The following is a 20,307-nucleotide window of genomic DNA, read 5'->3' as shown; positions in this document are numbered from 1 at the left end:
GAAGAGTGTTGCAAAATTCCTCCATAACAATGTGAGAGACTGATAAAGTCATACAGAAAACGATTACTTCAAGTTATTGCTGCCAAAGGTGGTTCTACAAGCTATTGAATCATAAGGTATACTTTGTTTTTCACACATAGCTTCTCCATTTTGGCTTCATTTTTATTAAATAAATCATGACACTGTGTAATATGTAATGTGTTGTTGTTCATCTGAGGTTGTATTTACCTAATTTTAAGACTTGCTAAGGAACAGATGATTGTTATTATGTCCTGATATGTAAAACTATAGAATTCAAAGAGGGTGTACTTTCTTTTTCACACAACTGTAAATAATTACCTAGGATAACTTCTACTGACATCACAGTTACTGCATATGGATAATCATTGAACTTTCTTATTATATATCTTCTCATCAAGGACAGTGCTTCCAGATGTATAAAACTATTTTCTGCATTCACAGATTTAAGTCTGTTACTGTAGATCATATAATATATTGGGGAAAAAAACACGTAAATGAGGGCTATTGACAACTAGCTTCATACAGAATAGCTATTATTTTTGTATCTGTACAGTGTAAAATCTATATTTAATATTGCATATTTTAATTTTTTATAACTAAGATATTTATTTGCACGACATACTTTATCTGGTTGCTCACTTAGATGCCATAGTTTTTTCATTATAGTGTATGCTTTTTTTAGGAAGAATTTTTACTTTTCTTCCTTATGTCAGCATCTCCATCTTTTATACTGGTAAAGAAGGCACATGAGGTCCTAAATTGTCTATGACAGTGAGAAACCAAGTTCCCATAGTTTTTCACATCAACACTTATTATATTGTTAAAACCATTGAATTGGGAAGAAAAATGAATCTAAATCAACAGTGAATACTTGAGTCACCTATGATTTGAAGGCAACACAGTTATTGCTGCCATAAGTCCAGAAGACCTTCAGCACTAAATCAGAGAGCTGTGCAAGGCAAATATGAACCTAGCAGATGCTACTATAAATACTACTATACATTTATGCTGCTATAGACAAATGCTACTATACATTTTATTGAACATCCTTTACCTGCTTTCCGCCGGTATATATATATTATATTATATATATATATATATATATATTATATTATATATATAATATATTATATATATTATATATTATATATATTAATATATAATTAATGAAATACAAGTTAAAATATATTTAATAAATTCTAATTATTTTTAATATTATAAAATCCAGTGGAATACTGTAGTATTTAATTAATACTTCTAAAGACTTTTTATAATTTTAATTAAATAAAATTCCATTGTGCTTTTATTTTATATTGTTCAGTCCATCATGCAGACCTATCCCATTGCGGCTCGTGAGGATTAAATGCTGTGGGGGATCCATGCTTTTGAATAGGTCCCCCTGCAGCTTTAATCCTCCACTTGTACAATAATCCCCTTACCTGATCTCCTCTGCTCCACCCACTTTCCGCACCTGCGTGCAGTTACCAGTATTCTCCCTGCTCCAGCACTGTCTAACCTCCTCATGAAATATGTAGCCCCTTTACCCCCACTCTAAGTGATATATGTCCTGCTACTAAAATCTTTTGTGTGTTGTGGTGCATACCTGTGAGGTAACAAGAGGGCTGAGTTCCGTGTTGATGTGGGGATTATCAGGACTTGTTTACAGGGTACCTTGTTCATTGGCAGCACCTCCAGTCAGCGAGGATCCTGTGGTAGTAGGATGGTCCATGCTGACACTTTTCTATATCCAAAGAAAGGAAATCACACTTGCATATGGTTCCATGATATTTATTGCATTGGTTAGTTGTTACAGCAGTGCATTCCTTTCTTGCTTCCCCTGGAAGGTTACTTTAAGGCTTGAGGCCTATTTAAGTTTCCTTCTGGTGCTCCTCCTGTATCCCTTATGGGACACAGGGTAGCTGTTGCTCACTCCCCGGGGGGAGGAAAGAGACACACCCACTTTTGGGAGAGAGACAGTTTATATACCATGGGGTTGGGCTTGTAACCCTGCCCCATAACAGGTCAGGTCTGATACCGACAGATGTCATATCTGCACATGTCACCCAGGCAATACCTACCCCAGGCTGGCACTCTCTAGTTGCCCAGGCCCGCATTTGGATACACTAACGGTATCCAAGGCTGCAATAGCACATTAGGCCTTCTGGAGCAATTAACCATCCACTGCCTGTACCTAACAGGACTTACTGTGGCAGCCGCCTTCAGCCTCGTGCGGCCGTTTCAGCGCGACTTTTAAAACCGCGGGCAGATGCAGTGTTGATGCGGCATGTTCCGGTATTTTTAGGCACCGCGGGCGGTTCCATTGTATTAGCGCTATTAGCGATGTCTCGCCATGAATGCGGCATGAACGCGGCAAAGTGCGTGACATTTGGAAAACATCCTCGAAAAAATTCGGGGATGTAGGAGAATAAAAGGGGCCGCAACAGAGCCCAGGGAAATAGGTAACGGCTGGAGGCTAGGCTACAATCTCCCCCTGGTGAAATTCCAACTACCCCGCTTGTGAATACAGTATGCACAACATCAGCATACTGTATCAACAACCTGGTAATTACCTTAACACAATATGCATTACATGTGTATACATTTAATACATTTTAACACAATTGTACCATACAGATATCCATCCCCAGCTGGAACCTGGATCTAATGTGAGTGGTACTTGGGCTACCTCAGTAGTAGTGAGCCAGATCAGGCTTTTTGACCATATTGCCCTGACAATCAGGTACCCTTACGGAATAACACGGAATAACACCGCCTTATCCCAGACTCAGAGATATATGCGACGCTGTCTGGGTGGATGTTGCATGACCCACAGCGGGAGTAGGTGTTTTTCCCTATCAAATTCACAAGACTTGGAGCCTCTGGTAGTGTTAACTAAGTGCTCTCATATAGCTCCCTTCACCCACTCCATCCTGTGTTCTTCTGCACTTCTCATGAGGTTCTCTGGGAGATATGGGTAGTCATACCCCAACTTGCGGAAAGTTTGTCCTAGAACTCTCTCAGCCCTGCTGAATTTCATGAGACCCTTCTCTCTGGCTGTACGGGTAACACCCAAAATAGTGATCCATCCCATGAAGGTGTTTCTATACTCTCTTCCTTAACTAGAGATGCACTTAGCACTGACCCTGACATGCTATTCTTCTGTCCTCATAGATACTGGAACTAACAGAGACACATCACCCGGTTCCACTTGATCCCCCTAAGGCAAGGCCTTCCCCACAGATAGTACAGGCATTTTATTTATTTATTACATTTCACATAACTACTTGCGGCCATGGGACTCACTGGGGACAAGGGCCGAGGGGTCAGGTGTTTATGGCTAGGACTTGGGTGAGGAGCGATAGACATGTCCATGGTCCCACCTAGGCTTAGTTGTCCACGGCCCCTAGCCTTTAGAAATCGTGCTTCTGCCATGGCTGCAGCTTCCTTCCACTCCCTGCAGTGAAGGAAGAAGGGATCCACAGTGGGCCACCCACCCACTCACCGGAGAGGTAGCAGCAGCTGGTAAGCTTGTCCGACCGGACGGCTTTGTGGCCTTCTCTTCTCCCGTTGCTGGAGCCGTAATCGGCATTGCTTTGATGTCATCTGGGGTAGTGCCGGCCGGCACTTCCATTGCGGAATTCTTCCATAAACCCCGCCGTTGCGAAACTCCTCTCTGCTGCCTGAATGTATTCAGTAACATGAATGCAGTTCTGGCACCTCTCCTGGCTCCGACACAGGTACTGATAGATCACTACCGGAACTTGCACCTTCCGTCAATCGGCATCCCGGATTTCCAGCGCCAAGCTGGTGTTAATAACCCGGATCAGCTGTCCTACTTCCATCTGGATTACTGAGAGGTCTCGGCAGAGACCTCTGGTATGCTAGCGGTCTACCCGGTCGACTCGGCTGCAACAGCTAACACTTTGAACGCTCCCTTTAGGAGCAGGACTGTAGATATAGAGCAAGGGATACCTGACAGCAGAGTGGGGGTTCCTCTTTGCAGTTCTCCTGTGCTCGCAGGGATAACATCGCCAGAGGGTCGCTTGGTACTGGTCTGGTGGTAAGGTACTTTACATGCCGCACACTACACCGATATCTGCAGCTCTCCTCCTGAGGCCTCACATAACGAGCACACCCCCAGCATCAGGTACATCCCATCCTCATAGGAGACCACCATTACCCCACAAGGCAAGTAGTAAGCGTTGTTAAGATCCTCTGAGGTAGCTTCCATTTTATAGGAAATAAGGCAGCTCCACACATACGTCTGTATCGCTGTAAGGTACATGTGCGTCTGGTTCCTCACATCCTGGTATCCCATTTGGGCACACCCAGCTCCTCCCCCTGGTGAACGCAATCGTCCAATCCAGTGGAATCAAGAACTGTAACAACTAACCAATGCAATAAATACCATGGAGCCATATGCAAGTGTGATTCACTGTCTTGGGATATAGAAAAGTGTCAGCATGGACCATCCTTCTACCACAAGATCCTCGCTGACTGGAGGCACTGCCAATGAACAAGGTAACCTGTAAACCTGTCCTGATAATCCCCACATCAACGCGGAAGTACTCAGCCCCCCTTTTACCTCACATGTATGCACCAATCGCACGAAAGACATTAGTAGCAGACCAGATATCACTTAGGGTGGGGGTAAAGGGGCTACAAATAGATGACTGAATAAAGGTATCTGCATTATGAGGGGGAATACTATAGGACCATGTATCATCTACGTCATGAGGGGGTTGGACAGTGCTGGAGCAGGGAGAGAGTGAGTGCCGGCAACTGCAGACGGGTGAAGATAGTATGTGGAGTAGAGAAGATCAGGTATTTCTAACCCCCATATCTTCATTCGCTCATACAGGAGATATTGGGGTTATTGCACTGAAGCCAGCGAAGGATTAACGCTGTGGGAGTCCCATTCAGAAGCATCAACCCCCTGCACCGGTAATCATTTCTGTTTTCAAGTGTCACCGAAAATAGTAAGTCTGGCTACATCTGTACTTTGCTATTATGGGGCACCCTGCAGTTCTATACTGTGTGTGTGTGTGTGTATATATATATATATATATATATATATATATATATATACACAGTGGTTGACAAATCACCAAAAAATCTACTCGCCACACAAAAAAATCTACTCGCCACCTAGTACCAAACGTGTGCTGCTTGGGCCAATATTTACTCGCCCGGGGGTTAAATCCACTCGCCCGGGGCGAGCAAATGTATAGGTTTGTCGAACACTGTATATATATATATACAACATGTTCAGGGCATTCAAATAGACCAAAAGAAGTAGGACAAATCACTTATCTTGAAATCAGGGTGCTTGCAGTGCAGCCAGGATCACCATCCAGCAACAAAATAGGTAGAACAAAAATAAAAAAAAATCTGTAGCACTCGCTAGTCAGGTAAATATTAAAATTGGATTTAATTCATCAGACAAGCATCAGGGGTACATACAAGATAGAAGGGAGCAATGTTTTGGACCTCCCGGTCCTTTATCTACTGTAACTCCTATGTAAATTATACCCTATTTTACTATTTACCTGACTAGTGAGTGCTGCAGATTTTTTTTATTTTTGTCCTACAGTATATATATATATAATCTATACATATAGATTACATTCACATATCCCCAATTTAATTTAAAACTAAAACTGTGCAAATAGTCTTTAGGCAAAACCAGAACCAAAATATACCACATTTTTTGAGCCAGAACCAAATTACCAGACAGCATACACTATGTTGTAGCATACCTGATGCTACAGGTATAGTTAATCCGTATTAACCACAGAATTTAACTTTAAAAAAAGGGAGTGAGGGGCATCTGTAAACCTTAGTTCCACTACACCTGGAGGAAAAAAGCTTAAATACTTTTATGTTAGCGCGGATTGTCTTATAATTTTCTTTTGGTTCAAAAATCTCTGAGGTGGTGTAAGCAAAAAGTATATGAGAAAGGCTGTTTGCCTATTGGCCAATAAATTAAGAAAAGACTTCTCTCACAAACATTTAATTACGCGAATACTCAAGAGAGAAAACATCTCTGACGACTTTATACATTTTTAATCTCAACTTTATAATAAGGGATATTCTGTTGTGCCTGACTATCAATAAAGCCTACCTAGACCACTGTAATATGCCCCAGATTTCTGAATCTTAGAGGTATGAACTTTACTGCAAAATTACAGTAGAAGAAAAAATGGGGGTTATAGGTACAGTAGTTCACGTCAATTTTATTCATGCTATTCAATAAAGCCAGATTACAAGTGTTAAAGAATCAATATGGGCCTTATTATAGTGGATATATATTTGTGTTAGTTTATAAACTTGCATATAATTTGCTGCAAAAAAATAAAGAATTGCACTGACAAACTGTACATATGAAATATAAAATATATAGAAATAAGAATATACAATTGCAGTGTCACTGTCTTCTAAGTTTGTTTATGTGCCAAGGGATAATAAGTGAATATATTTGTAAAGAGTATTAATTTTGAGCTCTCATTGAAGATCTTGAATGTTGTTCATTCGCCTGAAATCAATCATTATTTCTCATAAATGTTAAGAGATAGTTTGTTTTAAGGTAAACTGTCTCATCTGTATTCTTGCTCGAGATTTCTAGAGAGAGACCAATTTAGCAGTGCTATTTGCTTGCATAACTCCAAATAGATTAACCTATTTTCACTGTGGTGAGATGAATTTATACATGGCAACATACTTAAGAAAGAGATATACCTGGGAAATAGCCAAATAAATCACGTAAATATTTATTCATTTTTATTTGCATATTTCTCCATATGTTCCCTGGAATGATTCTCTCCTCTCCAGCAAAAGCTTGTCAATGTTCCAAAATTGACAAACGGGGTTCAGTTGATAATAAGTAGTTTATTTCAATACATAGTATAGTATGATCATACTCATTCAAAAGTCTACAAGACTCTCTCTGCCAGGGAGTGTCCAGTCGGCCTCTTTATACATTCTTGATTCATTTGTCTCAAACTGTTACAAGGGAGATTACACTAACCACTCCTTAATTCTTAAACCAATCATCTTACAGCTCATTAAACTTGGTTAGAACTAGCCCCAAAACAGCAATGAATAGTACCTGGTACCAACACTCTCCAGGAATAAGGGCGTTACTTTAGGCCCAGTCGTAAATCAACTTAGAAGCGAAATCCCTCATACACTCCACATACATTCTTTCACACAAAATGGAAACTGGACATGACTAACTTTACAAAATGGAAACTGAACATCACTTTCAATCCTTCTCCAGAGACCCCCCCCCAGTCCATTTCAAAAATAGATCAACAGTATCTTCATTTTAGCAATATTACTTTGTCAAGCTTAAAACCACCTATAAGAGGGATGTGTAGTATTGCATCAACTTGGGTCAAACATGCATGCAGATGAGATCATTTTTTTCATAAATAATTGTTAATGAAAAGAGTATTTTTATCACGTTAACTCATATGCTCTTTTCTAGAGATTTTGCCAAGGAAATATTGGAGTTTTATTGAGTGTGCCATTTCAATGATAGATACGGCACTATGTAAAATATTACTAATAAAAAAATCATACAGCCTGGCAAGGATTAAATAAATTGTGATGTAATTATGTGATCTTAGATTAATCCAATGATCTTGCATTTTAGTCACATCTAAAATTAATCATCACGTATTTTGTAGACCTCCTTTCGAAATGAAATACTTATCTACTGCACCGACACACTTTATTCGAGCAAATACCCAGTATGTACCTGGCATATACCTGGAATGCGCCGCTCCTCACCTCTGACAAGCCCCGTTGCGTTTGCCTTCCCAGCCTGGGTTCATGCCTGGCTGACGGGCGGCTGAGCTGTTAAATGATAATGATTAGGATTTAATAGGCTGCAATGCTTCGCGTGTCTACCAGATGGCATAAATTCATGAATTGTAATGCAGTATATATATATACTGTGCAGTATTGCAGCTAGCGGGAATAAAATGCTTCAATCGCTGCCTGGAAAATAACCCAATGCACTCGGGCAGAAAACAGTCACAAACCTCAATACACCCGGGTATACCCGAATTCGTGGGACTAGCCGAGCTCGAATAAAGTGTGTCGCCAGTGTACATAAAATTGACAAAAAATAAACCTAAGGCTGAGTCCATAGAGATGCCTGTGGATGCGTGCGAGAGCCCTGCTAAAGCTGCTCTCATTGCGGCTGCAGGGACTCACTGACAAGCGTCAGCGCGCCTCCGTGCGGGTCAGCGAATAAGCGCTGACCATGGACTCAGCCTAACAGAGGATACGAAATAATCCAGGCTATAAAGACAGCGTCTTAAATGAATGAACCATATGAATGCATATACAGTATGTAGCATTTTTGTCAGTTTAAGTGTGGGTATACAGTAATTATATTTTAAAATAGTCGTGGTGTCTCACAAGGAGACATACATTTTTCTAGTTCTTTAAGTAACAATTCCAAAGTTCAGTAACAATTCCAAAGTTCAGTTGGTTCAACGGAAATATACACATGTATTCAACATAATTAAACTTAAAAGCAATGGTTAAAAATGTGTGCCATTAAAATCAAGGGGACATATTTTTGTGGGTTTGTGAACATTTGTTACTTCCATGAATCACAAAGAGGAAAATGTCAGCTTAATCTTTTTCAAGAAAATAAGATGTTATAAGAAGGCATACTGTACTCTACATTCTAGTGCTTACAGACATTATACTGTAGCAGTAGCTAGCTATATTTGGTATTTTAAACACTTGAAAAGAAACACATGATAACATTAATTGTGGGTAGAAGCCTGTGTGTTACGACTCTATTTGCAAAATTACTGTTCAGATGAGTGGTTAGTAAGTGAAATAATACTACAGATGCAGCCACCAGTATCCAATAACTTGCATTGGAAAATCTGGGACAATCTCCCAGTAAACTGCAACATTTCTGTGAGATTTCTGCAGCCAGACTAATGATCCATTGGATTAACACAGTGGGGTCCCTGAATATCTCATTCAAACTGAATGGGACTGCAGGGATCCCTGCTGTGTTAATCCGATGAGCCATTAGTCTGGCTGCAGAATCTCAAAGAAATGTTGCATCATTTACTGTGAGATAGCCACAGTATTTTCCCAGGCAAGGCATTGTATACTGGTGGCTGCATCTGTATATAATTTTGAATTATCATGTAAAAAAGAGGAAAATATATGAAGTGAAATGAGATCACTGCTGCTACTCTATATTGGCTGACAAGTCACAAAATGTTGAATAACAGCAAAAGTATATTTATTCAATAAGAAAATGGAAAAGTTCCTGTGCTGTACACTCCAAGATGTATGTGAAGAATATTTCCTCAAATTGTATCTTAAGCTAATTGAATTACATTATACTGTACAGGTACATTAGGAATAGTAGTAGAATACGTCAGTGTTGTATAATAGAAATAGAATAATCAAACACAAAAAAGGAGGTGCTTCTAGGCGCTAATATCCCTTGGAGATGGGGATGTGACAATAAATAAAATAAAATTAAAAAAAAATAATATTAGCAGTGCAGCCAGGGAAACACTGGTATGAACAACACCAGAAACAAAACAAGGAACAGATACAAACCAGCGCCCGTATAGATAATGTCCAATGAGTCCCAAATAGAGTCCAAAAAGAGGGGTAGAAGAATCCAAAGGGTCCAATCAGGGAAAGATCTCCAATCAGGGGGTCCGTGACATATGGACAAAGACAGAAAAGAAAATCATAGTGTAACCTGTATCAGTTAAAAACTGCACAGAAAAAACAGACAAGCAACAAAAAAAGGTGAAAACAATACAAACAACATAAAACATACACTTAAACACTAAAGCTGAAAATAAAACAAAGGAGCCTGCTGCAGCGGGTCATCAAGGGGTTACAACCCCAAACCCTACTTACAGCAGGACCGGAACAAATGAGTGTCGGATAACCAGGCAGGGACAGGTGTCAGAAGCAGAGAGGGTCCTCTGTGAGCTCTCAGATGTGTGGTGTATGTCATGCATTTTCTCCGATTTCAGGAAGTTCCAAGATGGATGCAGAGGAAGGGGAAGACACACACAGGTACACTCATCGAACTCAGCTTCTCTCGTGATGAAGTCGTATCCTGCTAGGTTGATCCAAAATGCTACACACAGCCAGCTTTCTCCAAGGCGCCGTGACCTTTGACCCTACGTGTTTTGTGACTGATGTCACTTCCTCAGGGGTAGGTTTAGTCGGGGTGAAGTTTTATTATATGCACCTCACTCGACACTGATTGGACAGGCATCCATTGAATCCAATAAAGTTTAAAATTCAGCTTTTAACAAAACGAACTAGAACTTGGACAGACATATAAACAAATACAAAACTTACAAACAACTGACATTATAAAAAGGAGATTGAAATACAATGAAAGAAACAAATGTAAAAACAAATTATTTTTACATAATATAGCAAATACTAATATAAATATTATTAACACAGTCATATGTATAAACTGTGAATAATCAGGGATAATTAGGATATTGAATAATCTAAATAAATAGCTGTTAAAGAAAAAAAAGGGGAGAAGAAGAAAACAAAAGGGGGAGGGAAAACAAAAAAGGGAAGGGAAAGGGAAAAAAAAAGGAAAAAATATACTACATATCCGAAAAAGGTGGCACATATGCAAAAGTCCCCTTTCTATTTAATCAGAAAGACCCCTAGATCCAAGTCTAAATTCAAACCGTTTGGAGAGAGGGTTCTAAGCTCATAAATCCAGAAAGCTTCACGTCTGCTGATCTGGTTGAGCTTATCGCCCCCCCTCCAACTGGTAGTGGCAGTTTCAATTGCCTGACAACAAAGACCTTTATATATATATATATATATATATATGCATTATATACAAGTCATTGCATGCACTGAGATTATATATATTATTGGCATATGTAACAGTTACAGACCTGATTAAAATGTGAGACAGGTTTAGTTTTGAAAGAACTTAGACTGGTGGCGGCTATGAGAGTGTCCTGTAGATTGTTCCAGTTTTGGGGTGCACGGTAAGAGAAGGAGGAGCGGCCGGATACTTTGCTGAACCTTGGGAACATGAACAGTCTTCTGGAGTCAGATCTCAGATGATAAGTGCTGCATGTGGTAGGGGTGAGGAGCTTCTCCAGATAGATGGGTAGCTTTCCCAGAAAGTATTTGAAGGCAAGAAATGAAAGATGAATTTTGTGCCTAGACTCAAGTGATGACCAATGTAGTTCTTTGAGCATTTCGCAGTGATATGTGTTGTAGTTGCATTGGAGAACAAAATGGCATATTGAATTGTAGAGGGGATCAAGATTGCTAAGGTGGGTTTGGGGTGCCGAGCCATATACTATGTCCTCATAGTCGATAATTGGCATTAGCATCTGCTATGTGATACACTTTCTGACCAGCAAACTCAGGAAGGATTTTTTCCTGTAACGTACACCTAGTTTGGCATAGGTTTTGGATGTCAGGGTATCAATGTGAATCCCAAATGTTAAAAGCCATATGCCCAAGTATTTAAAACAAGTACCTGGAGTTAGGGTGGAATTAGCGTTGGTTATGATCTGGAGCTCAGTCATTGGAAGCTTTAAAAATGTAGCCTGGGTCCCAAATACCATTGTTATCATCTTGTCAGTGTTTAAAAACAGTTTGTTTTGGGAAATCCAATTTCAAGTCTCAAAAAGTCAGATTGAAATACGTGTTCAAGGTCGGAGAGGCTAGGACTGTGTGCATATAAGATTGTGTCATCTGCATACATGTGTATTGAAGCTCCCTTACAAGCTGTAGGAAGATCATTAATGAACACTGAGTAGGGGGCCCAGAACAGAACCTTGTGGAACACTACAGGTGATATCCAAGGGGTTGGAGTTAGAGCCTGAGATAGACACATGTTGTGATCTACCTGATAGGTAGGAATTAAACCAGTTTAAAACATGCAGCAGTAGCTGAGTTCCTCTTGGTGCATGAGCATATCTCATACAATGCTATTTTATTTCTGTTGTTTGTGAGTTCGAATTTGTTGGATTTTTATGGGATATTAAATGTTAGTTTTTAGACTTATTGCACTAGGATCGGGCACTTTCTTTTTTCGTTTTTGTACAGATCTGCTGGGAATTCGTTGGCTCCATGTGGAAGGCTGCCAGTATCCTTATTAGAGTGACATCATACACCATTGGACTTTATCCATATATGGTTCATGTATTTTTACATTGTTTATTTTTCTTGTATTCATTGTATATCCCCAGTATACACTATTTAGGTCACATACACATTATATAGCCATACTTACTTGGTCATTATATACACTGACATCATATTGACATACACACATTTTTTTTGTAATATACATATATTTAATTTAATTTAGTTCTTTGGTATATCATCATTTATAATTACATTGGTAATACATATTATTAATTATAGCCCATACCTACAAGGGCAATATAGGTTTACTCATTTATACGTATACCTATATGTTCATTTTGTATACCCATTTATAGGCGCAGACTTTTGTCTGTTATATATATATATATATATATATATATATATATATATATATATATATATATATATATATATATATATATATATATATATATAATATTACTTGTGAGCAAATTCACATGTCTTAGACAGGTCTGCAACATTGCTTTTCACTATTATCTCCTAGCATACAGTGCTACCACTGCAGCAAGGGATTTTAGGAAATGACATGCAAATGAGCACACAAGACCACAAGGTCGAAACAGTCTGTCTGTGAGTGGGTTTATTGTCTTTGCATCTCATCCCAGGCTATGTTTAAAAGCTTTGTTTAAAACAGCATGCATTGGCTTAAGGGTTTAACCATGTAATGTGGTCTTGAGACAAATGGTGACACTGTGTGCTCATTTGCATGTCATTTCCCAGAATCCCTTGCTGCAGTGGTAGCACTGTATGCTAGGAGATAATGGTGAGAAGCAGGGTTGCAGACCTGTCTAAGGCATGTGAATGTACTCACAAGTAATATGTTTATATGCTATATGCTATATGCTATACGGTGGAGGGTTTTTAGTCACCTTTTCACCCACCATAACTGAAATAATGTGTGGTGAAGACCTACTCATGTCTCAAGTTGCAAACACAGTTCAACCAACCTCACACTGATGACACCCACAAGGTCAAAACAGTCTGTCTGTGAGTGTGTTTATTAGCTTTGCATCTCATCCCAGGCTATGTTTAAAAGCTGTGTAGTGGAAAGTATATTATGGACGTGCAGTAGCGCATCCACAGTTATGATTTGATTAAGACTTCCATTACAACCCCCCTTTTCAGTTGCTCATAACTCTAATAAATTCACCAATCCGTCTGCAATTTTGGATTTTTGGGTCGGATTGTCAAGGTGAATGTTAGTGAAAAGTTTGAGCACAATATGAACAGTCATTTTAGTTACAGGGGAGACAAAATTAGGTGTGTTAAAAGTTTGTAGCCTATACAGTAGGTTAACATTGGAAGTTTTGGAGCCTGTAACTCAAAGAGGCCATGTTAGGAGAACAAGAGAGGGACCACCGGCTAACCTTGACCTCAAGGCTATTGTGCAGTGCTTGATGGAGATCATTTCAACCTCCCAGGTTGAGAGACTACCAGGACCAATAGATACATAGGATCTTGAAATATCTGCAACCTGCTTATATTCTTAAGTTTCACTGAAGAATCGTGTTGCTCTTCCTTTGGCTAATGATCACCCCACTGCTTTACCTATGTTCCTCAAATTAGATTCCTGTCTAACATCATTCCAAAGTTATGATGTTTAGCACTGTAAACATGTTTTGTTTTAAATAGTCAATTTTAAAGCACTTAACATTATGTGGTTCCCCAAGATACTTTAGAATGAGAGGTAAATGTAAATGATTCACAAAAGCGTGATAAACTGTAGCATCTGAGTTATGGCCTTCTAAAGTTTAGCACCAATTTGTGGATCAGGGATTTTTTTTTTGTCCTGCTAAAATGTTCTCTAAATAAAAGACATGTTAAAATGTATTTTATGCACACCAAATATATCAAAATTGGGTTATACAGTATGTATCCACGTTCTGTATTACTTATTTGATTATATTATGTAATTTTTTCTGAAGGCCCATCAAGCAGACAGCCCTTGGCAGAGGTTGAAGTGTCCATGGAGGATGGCCTGGGTGAGGTTACGGTCACTTTACCAAGATTCCTCTAGTGGAATATGGAATTCCTCCTTGAGCTGCTCCTGCCGCAACTCCTGCTGCCCTTGACACAGCTCTTGCTGCCCCATAGACAGCTCCTGTTGTTCCTGCTGCCCATGGTGATGCAGCTTCTGCTGCTTCCTACTTGTCCAGATTTTCCAGCCGCTGCAGCTCCAGCTGCTCTTGACATTCAGCCTCCTACTCCAATGCCCAGATGTCTGGCTCCTGGCTTACGAGCTGTGCTCACATGGGCAATATGAAGCAACTATTCTTGCAGGTCAGCAGGAACTCATGCAAATGCAGCACCATTGGATTTCACACCTTGAATGGGCATCTGTGCACACATTTCTCACACCTGCATAAGCTAATTCTGAGTCTTTGGCAACTAGATGCAGCACCAAAGTTCCGTCATAACCGACAGTCTTTGCCAGCTAAGTGCTGCTGTTAATGACCTGAAATAGCTGTGCAACAGGGGATGGAGAGCCTAAGATCTCGCTTGATGTTCACCGCCCCTGCTGCATCAAGTGACTCCATGCCAACATTAAGGGACTCCTTGGTGCTTGTAATGGTAGGGGTAGCCAGCTTCACATAATAAAGGTGAAGCCCGGCTGGTTGCCCCAATACAGTGTTTAATGGCAGCCTCTGTGAGCCTCATTTTGGCCAGTGTATGTAATATTTTGTGTAACCCATTCCTGAAAAGAGCAAATCACGGTGTGATGTCTGGAAGGGGGAAAACTGTATGGCTTGGGAACCGGGGATTGTAAAATAAAGAAAAACACTTTTATGCCACATGTTAGACTCTAGCATATTCCCCATACAGTTAGTCAGCAAGCCAGGACTGTAATTTGTCTTTTAGCATTTCTCTATATCCAGACCCAGTAATTCACTTAGCTGGGCTGTCTACAGAGAAATGCCGGGCCGTGACAAAAGGCTGGGAATGGCAAAGCATCAGGACAATGGTGAGCAGGGAAGGGCTGATTATCAGGACCATGTCAAGGCTCTCAGTGGGGCAGAGCATTTGTTCCCCACAGACACTGAGGTTCCTACCAAGCAGGAGGTATAGGGCTGACCAAGGGAACAGTTTGCCGGGTCTGAGCCCCATAGGCATGATTCCCATTGACAAGTTCAAATTTGCCGCTTGCCAGCAACACCATCATTGATGGGAGGTCCTAAGCACTTAAACCAGCCCCCTTCTCTGATTGGTGCAGCCGGGCAAGCCCTCGTCTTCCGATTGGCTGCACCGTCATGACCCACACTCTGATTGGCTGGTGGCTCCTGCTCCATGTTAAGTATAACCCCAGAGGGCTATGTTAGGAGCGCTGCTTATCAGAGAACTAGAACATCCCTGGAGTCGATCAGTGACATGGCTGGCAGGCTTTTCAAACGTGCTCTGTGGGAAATAGTACTGTGCTTAATGGAGAAGTGCCAGAGAAGCTGAACAACTTTGGAGCTGATCGGAAACACAGCTGGCGGGAGATAATACTTACCCTCAGTTGGTGAATATTTCACTGTATTTATGTATTTTGTGTGTTTGCTGGCTTGCCAGAATAAACTTTTGTTTATTCAATTATGGTGTCCTGTCTGGTGATAGTGATCCCGGTTGTTTTGGTGTTAAAAGTTCTGGTTCCCCATGACAGTGCTGGCCACTCCACGTCCTCCGGCCTCTGTGGATTCACCCACGCAACCTCCAAAGCCAGTGGTCCCATCCAGGCTTCACACTAGGGGGCCTAGTGAGCCTAACAAAAAGGGGAAACGATTTTCTGTAAATATTGTTCTTGTTATTTGACATGTACATTTTTTCTCCCTTTATTATTTGCAAGACAGGGACGTAACTGTGAGTGAATAAACGTTTTGTTCACTTTCTTGGTAATTATTGTTGTAGTATGTAGGTACAATACACCCATACAGTACAATACAATCAAGATTATATACTGTACCATATTACATCAGACAAACAAACCATAGCACAGTTAATTGCATGAACTTCATGAAACATTATCCAATGCATCTCTTGATGTGTTTCAGACATTTATATGATCTATAATATATATTTTTGTAAAGACACATGTAACCTTTTGTAATGAAAGTGTTAAGTCCTATACTCAGTACAATCATTTGGGTACCACTTTTGACCGGCCCTTTTTACTTGTAAGTGCAAGAGCTGAAGAGAATTAATTTGGAAGTTTCCACGGAGTATGAAAGAATTGTGCAAGCATCAATGTACTAGGAGCTGATTTTTGCACAATACCAGTGTTTTGTATTATTTTAAAAGCCTTCATGCTAAGGTAGCTGAGTTTGCCAGGTTCCGAGGATGAGGGCTGTTGTGCAAGATCTTTTTCACTAAAGGAAACTGAGAAAGTTTTTGAAAAAGAGAAAGAAATTGTTGATTCCCTCCAGTAGAAAGTTTTGTGCACGAGTCCTGTATTAAGGACTGCTTTTGACATTTTTGTGCACCAGGGGCTAAGATTGGAATGTCCTAGGATTGAGTAAAACTAACAAATAACATACAAAAAAAGCGTTATACCTACAAATATATAAACTACTGTGATAATACAGTAATACTTACAGAGCCCTGACAGCAGTACCTGGAAGATCATTGGTTATTCCTTCATCAAGCAGTGGCTCAACAAGGGCTAAAGATGATGATGCTATATATATATATAGTACTGTATGTGTGTAAATGTTAAAGTATATATATATATGCATGTATATACAGAATATGCATGGTGTCTGGCTCCCTTAGGCCCTGTATTTTATGCATCTGCCTAAAGCAGACTCTGCAATTAATTCAGCAACTTCCATTCATGTTGCATATTGGACATATGTAGGCCCTTTTTTCAGTAAGCTGCAATATTGCTGATCCAGTGCATGTGCACAGATACAAATGAAAGCTTACTGAATAAGGGCTATTACCTCTATTCATTAATCCTCCAATTGATTAATCTGTGTTAATCACTTACTCAATCATGTTTTGACACACACTAAAGTATGAACAATGTGAACATCTTTCTTCAGTAATACCAAGCAGTCTGCATTAACATTAAACATCTACCCCAAAAAGTAAGAAACTTTGAGTTTGATACATTTCTTGCAAGACTTGTTCAACCCATTTCTATAACATGTACTTGTATATGATGGAGGGGCCTATTCTAGTAGCTACGAAGTATGACAAACCGCATCTAAAGTGCCCTTAACAAGCGGATTGGCATGCTTTGCTATTCTCTAAGCCTTTCTCGCAGGTCCAATCCATGTCTTAAAGGCTTTTTTAGAAGCAGTTTCACTCTGCTCTGCCAATTTGATCGGTTTGTCAAAAAAAGCATTCAACTTGCATTGTTTTACTAAAACTAATATTCCAGAAGCTCCGTTATGCACACTGCTTCTAAAAACTCGCATTTTTTTCAAGTCACCTCAAGGGTGTCGAGATTGATTTTGCGAGTTACATCCAGAGCCTGAAATATCAGTTTGGCTGAGAAAGCAAAACCCATAAGTCAGACTGTGGTTGGAGTTAGCACCACCTCTGGTCATTCCGCTTCTAAAACTTGTACTATACAGGTGTTTTGGCTTTGGCATGCGGGTTGTCAGTTTTTATAGAAGCGGTTTAGAAGAAGCGGTTTGCAATAGAGAATAGAGCTTTTTCTCACATTTCATTCCACTACTTCTGAACATGCCAAACCGTATGGTTTGGCAATGACAGCTTCGGAGCTACTAGAATAGGCCCCTAAGAGGATATATTTAAAGAATCGAAAACCTGTACTGTATATATGCTATATGATATGCTACTGCTGCGGCCGAGTTTATTCGAGCATTTGCCCGTTCTCGGACCGCAGCCGTAGCCTGGCGCGCGCCGGAGGGTGACGGGCGCGCGCCGAAGCAGCGGAAGAGCGCCCTCCGATCGGGGCGCTCTCCCTCCCGCTGCCGGGTCCGCCGGGTCCCCCCAGAACCCCCTGCCGCCATCCCCCACATCGCGGGACACCAGGGCTCCCTCAGGGAGCCCTGGACGCGCATGCAGGGGGCGCACGCTCCCGATGACGCGTGACCGCGCGTCGGTGACGCGCGGCAAGCCGAGGGGCGGCCACTAGCAAGCCGGGAAATCTCCCGGCTTGCGGATCTGGCCGCAGTGCAATAAACTGTGTCGCCAGTGTATATAGAGCATATAGATGTACTTTTCTATACTTTTAAAGTCATCAGATTCTGCTAAAATGAATATCTTAACATTTGCCAATGTCACTTTATATTAGCTACTGTAATTACAGTATGTTTGAACTTAAATCATTTCTTTTGTTTATTCACACGTCATAAATGACCACAGTCCTGACACTTGCTTATTTGCTTTGTTACATGCAAATGAAGTTGGTAATGGATTAATAATTAGAGATGTGTAAAAATATTCATGTTTCCATGACAAAATTGTTCACATTCTTTTTAGATTTCACGTGTTTTGTGAATCTTTTGCAAAAGGTCAATTTTACCAGAATTTAAACAGAATTTTTTTACAACATTTTACAATGTTTCACCAGAATTTAGCAAGAAGGGCAGTAGATGACCATATATTGTACAATGGGCCACATGACACTGCCTTTTAACGTCATACACTTGACAAATGTTTGTGAGAAATTGTTCATGAAGAAAATAGCCAGGTTTGCGAACTTCAGCGCAAATTTGATCTTTGCATCTCTGTTTATAACAGATAGTTTTGATGCAATTAAAAAACAAGCACTTGTTTCTTTTTTTTTTTACATATTTCAAACTACAAATGTTAAATGTATTAATTACTTTTGGGTAAATTGTATGTGTTAATTCTAACATGTCATCATGATTTCTCAATAGGGGAACATTTGCGTATCTGTCCTCAGGAATACACATGTTGCACTACTGAAATGGAGGACAAATTGAGTCAACAAACTAAATTGGAATTTGAAAATCTGGTTGAGGAAACAAGTCACTTTGTGCGCACCACCTTTGTGTCCAGACACAAAAAGTTTGATGGTGAGTACTATCATTTTTAATTGCTAATACTGTATCATATTTGGAATTGTTTGTTGGTTTTGGAATTCATGCTTTTATTTAGCAGTTGTTGATGAATTAGCATGAAACACAAAGGCACTGTGTTTTCACAACATTTAATGATTATTGGTACAGGAAAATTGTGCTAAATGTTTTCTCTTCAAAATACTATGTACAGTATATATATATATATATATATATATATATATATATATAAAATTATATTACTGTATATATTACTATTATATTATATTTACAAAGAGTGGAACTCCAATGTTGAGCTGTTATGCATTCTAGCTTTTTTTTTAAAAATTATATCTTACACAATAGTGTCATATAATTCCCAAGATTAAGCAACTAATTATCCAAGGCTCTTCAACGGGCATACATAATCCATGGGAAATCAGTGAGTGCTCCCATTGTGGTATCAAGTTCCTGTGACATATTGAACTGCTGGGGCTTCAGGTGTGGACTACCACTTGTACCAATAATTCTATGGTCCATAATAAATAGGTGGTGTACCAGGGACAATAAAAGTATAAATGTAATCATCAAATATACAATAATAAAGTGGGAGTTAGAACTGCCAGGGAAAAAGCCTGATTCCAAACATGTGCAATGTATAGAAATAAGTACAGAGGATAGCAGCACTCCAATGTAAAGTGAACAGAAAAAAATGTTTTAATGGCTCACATTAATAACATTGCCACCTTTTTTGCTTTGTACTTATTTCTAAATCTACATTCAAAAGATGTGTTGATCAACATTTTTTAAATGTGTTCATTTTTCTCTTTTGTGGTCAGGGAGGAATGTTTACACAGCCCCATTAAGGTGACAAGTATTTCATATATTTAACTTTTTTTCCCCTCTTCATTTTAATAACAATTACAAAGTATATTAGGGCACGATTAGCACGAGCATGGGTAGATTTAATGACCTGATTATAGGTCTGCCATCTGTTCCATCCCTGGGAATGCAATGAAGCATATTTCTCCGCCATGTGAGCAGCATTAAATATATATTAAGGCTCTAGTACAAACATACAGTACACAGAATACTCTTCTTGCTGTTTCTATTATCT

General features: G+C 39.7%; 1 protein-coding gene across 4 annotated transcripts in view; it reads left to right on the top strand.

The window, feature by feature from the left end:
* The window catches only part of GPC6 (glypican 6), a 1,577,578-nt gene that overhangs the window by 417,144 nt on the left and 1,140,127 nt on the right, over nucleotides 1-20,307 (top strand). For all 4 annotated transcript variants that reach the window (XM_075590866.1, XM_075590865.1, XM_075590869.1 and 1 more), the window contains one exon: nucleotides 19,050-19,208. In XM_075590866.1, coding sequence (XP_075446981.1) covers nucleotides 19,050-19,208 — 159 coding nt within the window. The remainder of the gene's footprint in view (nucleotides 1-19,049; nucleotides 19,209-20,307) is intronic.

Source organism: Ascaphus truei, chromosome 3 (genome assembly GCF_040206685.1).
Source record: "Ascaphus truei isolate aAscTru1 chromosome 3, aAscTru1.hap1, whole genome shotgun sequence".
NCBI lineage: Eukaryota > Metazoa > Chordata > Amphibia > Anura > Ascaphidae > Ascaphus > Ascaphus truei.
This window is presented reverse-complemented; position numbering and strand designations above follow the sequence as displayed.